Here is a 10,118-nt window from a genome sequence, read left to right on the forward strand (position 1 = left end):
CATTAACTGCTATTGATATCCTTGGCTGACCTGTTCAATGTCTTGTTGGTATACCAGCGTTTTTTCTTCTTCAGGACATTCCAAATTGTTTTTGCAATGGAATGTGCAATGCTTGAAAATAGCTTGCTTTTCTCCAATATTTGAATATTTTTAAATTTCTCCAAATTTCTCCTTTTCTCCTTGGTCTTCATGTTGCTTTATCCTTTTCTAATGACACTTCTAGTTGGAAATATCAAGAAATTAATGCTATCTCTATTGGCCTTGCAATTCCAATACATTTTGTGGGGTCTGTATATATGTATAAATCTAGTTTCTGTTTGTAAGACTAGGGTATGAACATGTAACATAATACTGTGAAGACAACATATTTAAAAATGTTTTAATCGTGCTAAATTCTGCTCAGATTCATGTATGACTGTCCACTTTTCCTCCACTTTACACACAGAAATGCACAAAACACTACATCAATAATGACATTATTGTCATAAAAAGCCTTTAGTACAATTTTAGTACTTAGCTTAATTTTATTCAATGAAATTATTTTTAAGCTTAGTCTTTATAGTCAGCACTGTATTGTCAGTCCATGACATTAATTTTACTTTTATATACTATAGTAGAATATTAGGTTTATGTTTAATGATTATCTCATCTGTGTTTAAAGCATGGAATGTGTTATGAAGGACTTTCTCAACAAGCCCAGTAAGGTTTTTTAAGGAAGGTTGAAGTCAAGAGAAGAACATATGTATATGTATGTGTGAAATGAATCTTTAATAAAAAAAAAATTTAAAATTTTTTTAAAAATGTTTGTGCCTTTGTCCTTTTCAAGAAGAAGAAAAAAGTAGAAAATTCCAGCTGTTGAGAAATGCCACTGATTAGCACCTTCTGTATGGTAGTAGTGCAGATTGCATTTCTGGCGTTATATTCGTTTATAATGTTTCTAGATAAATTATGTTCCATTGAGGATATATAAATTTATATGTGTGTATGTGTGTATATATATATATATATATATATATATATATATATATATATATATATATATATATATATATATATATATATATATGAATGTATATATGTGTGTATGTAATATATAGTGTGCTTAGACTACAACTATCTGGCAAGAAACTTTAAAACGGAAATTAGAAAAATATAGCATCTCAATTAGCTAATCCTGTTTCTCATTACAGAAAACAGCTATCCAATAAAATGTGATTAAACAAAGCATCCATTAACATTTTTTATTAGAATTATTCTAATGTTGTTACTTTACAGTGTGCACAGAAAATTTACTAGAAAATTGTGTTTAGTCACGTCTAACCATGGACTCCACAAAACCTCAGAAGGTGCGTTGTGGTGTCAAGCATTAAGACGTTACCTGCAGGAATCTTGAGGTTAAGTGAACACCTTCACACTGCCTCTCCCTGCAGTTTTGATGGTCATGTGACCACTTTGTTGGTGGAAGGGTCAGCATGGGCACTCTATTCATATGTAAGCTGCGATGCAGTGTGTATTCTGGCCTCTTTCTATAACCTTAACTAGACTTTTATTTTTTTTAAATACCCTTTTATATTTGAGTTTGTCTACTTTACTTTAAATTAAACTAAAGTTTCTCTGCACATGCCTTTGCACAAGTCTGACTACCAAGAATTGTTCATACTGAACTTATTTCTAAAATTATATCAATATATACAATAGAGAAAATATTGTACTGAACAAATTATTGTATAAACTTGAAAAACTACAGTAGGATAGTAAATTTGATCTGAAATTATAATAAATCATACCTGAACATTGATTCCTACTACATTCAACAATTCAACTAGGGTATTAATTCCTTTTTTTTTTTTTTTTTAAATAATTATTACTTTTTATGCCATCAATTTCTATTATATGTCGCAGTAACAACAACAATTTCTACTACTATACTACTACTACTAATAATAATAATAATAATACAATAACAACAATAACAATAATAACAATAATAACTTTTTATAATAATAATAAGTAAAATATACACTATTAAATCTAAATCTACTCAATTTTGAGCACTCTACATTTTAGCATTTTAACGTTTAATTACTATTTAATAATAAAATAATAACAATGTACATTTACTTGACTCAATAACTGTGTACTTCTAGCCAAGAGCGAGTCTTATTCAAGACAATAACTTCAGCTTGTTCCTTCTTATTGCACACGTAGCATGAAGGTTACAGGGCTTATAAAGGGTTAATACAAAAATCACGTTTCATATTCCTTTAAAATGGGCGGGGCCAAAGAGATTGCCAACTCAGACGTAAGCACACTCTCATGCTAAATAGTAAGGCATAATAGTGCGCTATCTAAAGTATGGCCTGCTATTTAGTACGGTAGTATGTACACTCCCAGTCTCGCGATGATGACCAACCAGATAGCGGTAACATCGGACGATTAAGTACCGCAACAGTCTCGTTATTACTGCGTGATGACTTTGTCCGGATGTTGAAATATGTAACTTTTTTATTCAGATGTAAAATAAGATACATTTATTTTGCTTTGGTGTTTTTGCGGCCTTTGAATTAAGTTTACTGTTATTACAGTAAGAGGTTTTACATGTGAAGAGAAAGAAAAAAGGTGATTAGAAAGAAAGAAAGATGTTCGAGACAGAAGGCGTTTTTATTATCCTGGATGTCACCTGCGTCGTCCTTGGTGAGTGTCTCAATCGTGCACCACATAATTCCTCTTTTTCTTGGAAATCTAGTTATAGGGTTTGTGTGGAATTACAGCTACAGTGTTAACTGAGAATATAACAGGAAACATCATCTTCCCGAAAGAAGGGGAAGTTAAACTGCTGTCACTTCTTCAATAATGTACACACACTAAAGTCCCTGTGCTGTTTACACGCTTTTTACTCTTTGTTTTAACAAATTGTTGATTGGAAAGGTGCTATTATTTTATATTTATTATACCTTCTCTATGGGGTTATATATATATATATATATATATATATAAATATAAATAAATAAATATATAAAAAAAAAAAAATATATATATATATATATATATATATATATATATATATATATATATATATATATTATATATATATTAATAGGACCTAAGTAGGCCAAGTATAAATATGTAAAATATTCACCACTTTTTCTAAACAGAGGCAAGAATATTTTGTGAGTAATTGATTTTGTTGACATTGTGACATAACTTACTGCTATGCAACAGTGAGATATGTCTATTCATATATTAAATGTACTAGAGCACAATGCCTTTATACAATTATGCCTTTATAGAATTAAACTGCCCTGTGAGATTTAAGTGGAAACAGCTTGCTAGCTGCTAAAAACAAATAACACTCCTCTGAGAGTTTATACTACGTCACTATTCTCAAATGCACACTAAAATGTTCCCTTAGACAAATTGTAGGCAAACAGAAAAGACCAGTGTGAGCAAATGGCTTATTTCTCAGTTATAACACATTCAATTGGATAATCAAAACAATAAAATGATCATTTTTCAAGGAAGTGTATCAATGACGTTCTTCCTGGTTTGGGATTCGGTTAAGATATTCTTAGCTCTGAGGAAATAAATAATCTGTGACCATTATGGTGTTGTGAAAATGCTGTGAAAATAAAATTTTTGTGAACATCATGTCTGTCACGTTAAATGGGTCATGAGTAAAAGCAATATATCTCTTAGTTTTAACAAGAGATGGTCTTTTGCTTTAGTGAGTGCTCTTTCATTGGCGACCTGTCACAGTGAAGCTGTGTTCATTCTGCAGAATCGTAGCTAGCACATAGACTACAAAATGAACTGATTACCTAATGTTAGTTATATAGAAGTCTCTCTAGTTCACTGCTTGCTGCTGTGGATTGCAATTAATGTATTGTAAGGCGCATTAATGCATAGCCTTTGGTACTTACTTGGGGGAAGTCGTGGCCTAATGGTTAGAGAGTCTGACTCCTAACCCTCAGGTTGTGATTTCGAGTCTCGGGCCGGTCACGACTGAGGTGCCCTTGAGCAAGGCACCGAACCCCCCAACTGCTCCCTGGGCGCCGCAGCATAAATAGCTGCCCACTGCTCCGGGTGTGTGTTCACGGTGTGAGTGTGTTCACTGTTGTGTGTGTGCACTTTGGATGGGTTGAACAAATTCTGAGTATGGGTCACCATACTTAGCCGTATGTCACGTCACTTTCACTTTCACTTATCCTTTTTCAGCAAATAAAACCAACAAAAATAAAATAATAAAAAATAATAACCTACACTTGCCAATTGCATTTTGTATATAAACTAGTTTTAGTATTACTTTTTCCATGTAAATCTTTTTGTTAAACTATGCATTCTGGGATTTGCCATAAATCACTATTGCTATTAAATATTTTAATGTAATTTTACTTAACGCTGCCCCAGTTGTGAAAAAAGTGAAGATGATTTTAAGGGACTTCTAGTTCTGGTCACTTAAAGAAGATTGTTGGATAAAACACGCATTTCAAACTAACTGAGTTTGAAGTATGAAAATAACACACACTAATTGAAGTATGCACTAGCTGGTTGTCATGATCATTTTAGCAAGCTAAAATGTTAAATATAATTGCAGGGTTTTTAATGCGACTCATCATGGCTTACCACAGAACATCATAATCATGTGCATTATAGCTTTAATGCTCATTCACTGCAATACTGCAAGTCAAAGTCAATGTATTGTGTTTCAGTTTGTGGTTAAACAGAAATGTCTTGACATTTTGTTAACTGCTTAAATCATTAATAATAGACATCAAGGTCTCTCTGAACACCTTGTGACTGGTGTTTTGTTGCCTGCACACACTCAGACAGGCATGAAAAAGACAAAACAAAACAAAGTACTGCGCATCAGCCATACCTTCCATCATCCAATCACATTTAGAAATAAAAAAGGAAATCTTTTTTTTTTCCATTTCATTTTCACAAACCAAACTACTATAAATAAAACTACTTTGAGTCTGAGTTCTCAGCTTTTTTCCTCATTTTCCATTTTCAATTCTTAACGGTTAAATAGCAAACACCAAAATGGAAATCTTAAAAAGGCATCTTCAGCCACCAGGGGGAGTTATGAGGCTTTGAACAGGGTTGAAAATGTGTTGTGTTGAAAATAGCTAAAAGATGTTAGATAGATGGCATCAATAGAGCAATATATAGATGTCATAGTTAAAATGCTTGATTATAGTAGGTCATACTGATGAATGCCAAATTGATGGCTATACGACTGTATCAGAGCATCTCCAAAATGGCAGGTCTTGCAGGGTTTCCTGGGATATCTTGCATGGACATCACTGATGTGAATGCATGGTTGGTAAATGCACAAATGCTTGCAGTATCTTGCATGGACATCACTGATGTGAATGCATGGTTGGTAAATGTACAAATGCTTGCGGAAATACCATGCCAGCATTGAAGGAGGTGCATAGAGAAGCTATTTATTGTTGTTAGTGTTGTTAGTTTGACCTGATCTGTGAAGTGACTTCAGTGTAGTCAGCCATGGAATAGAGACAAAAGAAGACTACAGAGAAAGAGAGTACAGGAAAAGTGTGGTACAGGTCAGCACAGATTGTTACCTTTCATGTTTTTCATTTCTACTAGCTGCCATGATCTAAAACAGCCGGTCTTGTGGGGTGTTCCTGGTATATAGTGGTTAGTACCTACCATAAATGGTCCAAAAAAGGGTGACTGGTGAACCAGCAGCAGTGTCAGATAAGAAGGTGGCCTGGTCTTATGAATCACATTTTCTTTTATAATTCCTGGGGAAGAGATGAAAAGTGTAGGATGCACTTTGGGAAGAAGGCAAGGCAGCAGAGGCAGTGTGATGCTCTGGTCATGTGTTCTTCTTTTGGCCTGGCATTCCTGTGGATGTTACTTTGACACATATCACCTACTTAACCATAGTTGCAAAACAACTACACTTCTCATGGCAACAGTATTCCACACATCTATTAGGTTTTATTTTGATATGGGTCATCTGCCAAAGAGGTTTAATTTCTTAAAGATTTATCTCTTAAAGGCAACAAACAGGGCCAGTGGAAAACTGAGCTGGTTCTATTGCATTATTTGGTTGGCAAGCAATGTGGAATTATCCTCATTACTGTTGGGAATGTCTGTGACATCACCTACCATGCGGCTCTAACCACATTTTTCCACCATTCAGGAGAACTAAAGAAAACCTCTGTATGAGAGGCCAAACAGTAGCCTTGAATTACTACTGTACCCATTTAGAATGTCCTTGAATGTCCCTGAAACCATTCACACAAACACAGTTTTGTTCCACACACATTACATTTTGTTTTGATGTAAAGCATTTTGTGTTGGATGAAATTGTTTACTTGAGAGGTATTATGGTTCCCTTATATGTGATATTAAAACAAACAGCTAATTGTAGCCTTCTATCTTCAGTCATACTTGGCTTAGCTGCTGCAGTGTTGTCTTACCAATCACATGAAAAAACAGAACAATGGTTATTCATTGAAACGAAGAGCAAGATTCATGTGACAGTTATTTTCTCTGCCAGTCGTTTCAGCTGTTGATGACGTAATCTAATTTACTATATTTTTTTCAGCTGGACTTCCATTTGCAGTATTAAACATACAACACACTCCATTCAAAAGAGGATTTTTTTGCAGTGATGACACCATCAGGTACCCGTACAAAGAAGATACTATATCTTATCAGCTGCTAATGGGAATAATGATTCCATTCACATTATTTGTAGTAAGTATTTCTTACTTTTTCTATGTCTATATAGACTATGTAAAGTCTATGATTTACAACCCATTAGTCAATCCACACACATGTATTGACATGTCTAATAATAATAAGACACGTGTTTAATAAAAAATGTACTAGTATCCTATATATTTAGAATTTGTTTTGATTACATTATGTAGTTATGATAATTATGTTCATTTTCAATCTTAGCAAATTTGAGTTTTGACTAGATGAATGTTAGCAGTATTCAGCTAGCAGTATTCAGTATTCAGCAAATTATATGAAATATACAAATAAAGTGGCTGCTTGTTGACCTGTTATGCACGTTTTCTCTTTTTATAGCTCATTGGTGGAGAGTGTATTTTGGTATATCTTAGATCTAGATCTGCCGTAATGAAAGTCTACGTTGCCTGCATCTACAAAGCTGTTGGGTCGTTTATTTTTGGAGCTGCAATAAGTCAGTCCCTGACTGACATTGCAAAGTACACCATTGGCCGACTGAGGCCTCATTTTTTGAGCATTTGCAAGCCCAATTGGAGCCTTGTGGATTGTAAATCAGGTTACATTGAGAACTTCTCTTGTACAGGGGACAAGGCCCTGGTCAATGAAGGCAGGTAAGAATTTAAGAATGTAGTTCTGTCGTAGTTAACAAATCTTGAATTTGAAAAAAAAAACAACAATACAATATTCAAAAGAGAAATAATACTAAATGAGAAAAAAAATAAAAAAGAATTTTTACTTATTAATACAAGAATACTCTTGCTATTTGGCATTTTTTTGTTTTTCGAGTCTTTTTATGTCTGCTTTGCTTGTACATTTGTGTGATCTTTTTCTTCTTCTTCTCCTTCTTCTTCTTCTTCTTCTTCTTAGTGCCATTATTATTCTCCCAAACATAAATTATACTTATATATACACATTCACCTTTTTTTTATTTTTTTTTTTACAGGCTTTCATTTTTTTCCGGACATTCGTCCTTTTCCATGTATTGTATGCTGTTCCTTGCAGTAAGTACTACTACTATTATTATACTACCATAGAAACCAAGCTTTGATTACTCATGCCCAATTGTCAATTAGATGCCATATGATCACATCATTTTAAAGCTGTCTTGGTGTTACTAATATTGTTTTGTTTTAACTTCCACATAAGCTTTATCTTCAATCAAGAATGAAGGCAGAATGGGCTCGATTGCTAAGGCCAACTATCCAGTTCTTCTTAATTTCAGCATCTGTGTATGTTGGTCTGTCACGGGTTTCAGACTACAAACATCACTGGAGTGATGTTCTTACTGGTTTCATACAGGGAGCTATTGTGGCAATATTTATAGTGAGTATTTTGCATGTCTCTTTATACTTAATCTGATTAATAATAAAGGCTGGGTATAACATCTTTATCAATTTATTTTTACAGCTAATTCCAACATTACTTTTATTGTACAGAAACCTAATCAACTTAATATACAAAATGGATAATGAATGCACTGAATGATTGGATATTGCTATAGTTTTTCACTATTGTTTGGTTGTTTGTCTATAGTTTTTAAAAGATAAATACTATCTTATAGAGTGCAGTTTTCTTTTAGGTGATTTATTAAAATGCATTAAAAAAGATTTACTCAAGCTATATTAAATATATTAAATATATATATATATATATATATATATATATATATATATATATATATATATATATATATATATATATATATATATATATATAGTATATACTGTATATAAAGCAAAAAGCAAAAATAAAAAAAATCTTGTGCAAAACACGGGTTTTTAACAGCCGTTTGACAGATGCTAATTCCAGACCACTAATTTGTGTTCTTGCAGTTTGCTCATTTAGGATATAATCTTGGTGAGAGATCCAATCTGTTAAAGGCTAAATTGTCCTGTTGCTTCATTATACTTAATTCAAGATTCCCTAGACCCCAGTTCTCAAAAAACACCAAAAAACAACGATCCACCACCATATTATAGATTGTGTATCAGGTGCAGTGTTTGTGCAGTGCTTCCAATAACTAAACTTCTTTTCTAAATCTGAATTTATGGGTTTATCTTCATTCAAAACTCAAGGGTCATTTATTTGCTGTTATTTTACATATTTATTTGGTGTGATAAAAACATGGCACATATGTTCTTAAAATAAACTTTCAGTGGAAAATGTTAATAATGTAGTATAAAGCTTTAACACAGTATGTTTTGCCCATTCTTCTAAACACTGTGAGTTATTCCGATAATAACACAATATAACTGATATTTTTCTCTTATTGTAGGTGATCTTCGTGTCAGATTTCTTTACGGCCTTACATAAAGGGGACAAAGAAGAAATCTCACACACCACCCTGCAGGAGGCCACAAATGATATTAGCCACTATGGGAGCACTGAGTGAGGAGGCTAAATTGCTTCCATTAGAGAAGGACATTTGACTGATGAACAGCTGTTTTTGAAACCTCAAGTATAATCATATATAGAGTTTGTAGTCAATATTTCACAGACCAAACCTATTGTAGGTTTTAAACTGTAAATCAACCACAAGTGAATCTTTATGCTTTTGAATTTGTTTGTCTTCATGAGATTGTTTGCGTCATGAGATGCAGTGTCTCAGTAAAAATCCATTTGAAATGGAAGGTTATGTATATAACTGTGGTTCTACAGCTAATTTGACTCCAACCAGGACCTTTTCCTTGAGAGCTTCTTGAGTCTTTCATGTATTTGTTCCTCACAGTGTAAAAATACCAAAGTCAGAACCTTGCATGTGGATAGCTTAGTATATGTCTTAGCTCCTTTATATTCATTCTTTAGCTGTTCTCATCAACTATCAGAAAATCGCTTGAATGTTTTTTGAACATTTTACATTTTCTATATTTCTGAATACATTTATCCTTAAATATCAAGTTCTGAAAAATATCCCAATTAAACAAATGAGACAAAAATTGTATACCTGACCATTGATTTATTGAGGAAAATGCTGTGTTAGTGTGTCTGTTAGTGGCAAAAGGGTGCTAATGTTTGCTTTCAGTATCTTGTGTGACCTCCTTGTGCAGCAATAGCTGGAACTAAACATGCAAACATTAAGTATGTAACCTAGTGAACCAGCATTAATGTATCCAATGATAGAGATTTAAGTACGGTGGCCGAGAAGTGCAAAACACATTAACAAATCCGAAAACAAATTAACAAATCCGAAAACACATTAACAAATCCAAAAACAAATTAACAAATCCGAAAACACATTAACAAATCCGGAAAAAAATTAACAAATCCGAAAACACATTAACAAATCCGAAAACACATTAACAAATCCGAAAACAAATTAACAAATCCGAAAACACATTAACAAATCCGAAAACACATTAACAAATCCGAAAACAAATTAACAA

The 10,118-nt window shown here is 33.0% G+C and overlaps 1 protein-coding gene across 1 annotated transcript; it reads left to right on the forward strand.

Moving 5' to 3' along the window:
• The first annotated feature begins 2,394 nt into the window (after positions 1 to 2,394).
• On the forward strand, positions 2,395 to 9,676 carry LOC132853936 (phospholipid phosphatase 1). Its single transcript, XM_060882017.1, has 6 exons — positions 2,395 to 2,694; positions 6,584 to 6,735; positions 7,075 to 7,346; positions 7,679 to 7,736; positions 7,882 to 8,058; positions 9,011 to 9,676. Exons 1-6 carry the CDS (start codon positions 2,640 to 2,642, stop codon positions 9,125 to 9,127), a joined length of 831 nt encoding a protein of 276 aa, XP_060738000.1. The 5' UTR covers positions 2,395 to 2,639; the 3' UTR covers positions 9,128 to 9,676.
• Positions 9,677 to 10,118: the final 442 nt, after the last annotated feature.

Source organism: Tachysurus vachellii, chromosome 11 (assembly GCF_030014155.1).
Source record: "Tachysurus vachellii isolate PV-2020 chromosome 11, HZAU_Pvac_v1, whole genome shotgun sequence".
Lineage (NCBI taxonomy): Eukaryota > Metazoa > Chordata > Actinopteri > Siluriformes > Bagridae > Tachysurus > Tachysurus vachellii.

Bases quoted from the DNA above. Each gene is read 5' to 3' on its own strand.
- LOC132853936 (XM_060882017.1), top strand. From the start codon at position 2,640: ATGTTCGAGACAGAAGGCGTTTTTATTATCCTGGATGTCACCTGCGTC. The intron at 6,736-7,074 runs GTAAGTATTTCT...CTCTTTTTATAG, and splicing joins TTCCATTCACATTATTTGTA to CTCATTGGTGGAGAGTGTAT. The intron at 8,059-9,010 runs GTGAGTATTTTG...CTCTTATTGTAG, and splicing joins CTATTGTGGCAATATTTATA to GTGATCTTCGTGTCAGATTT.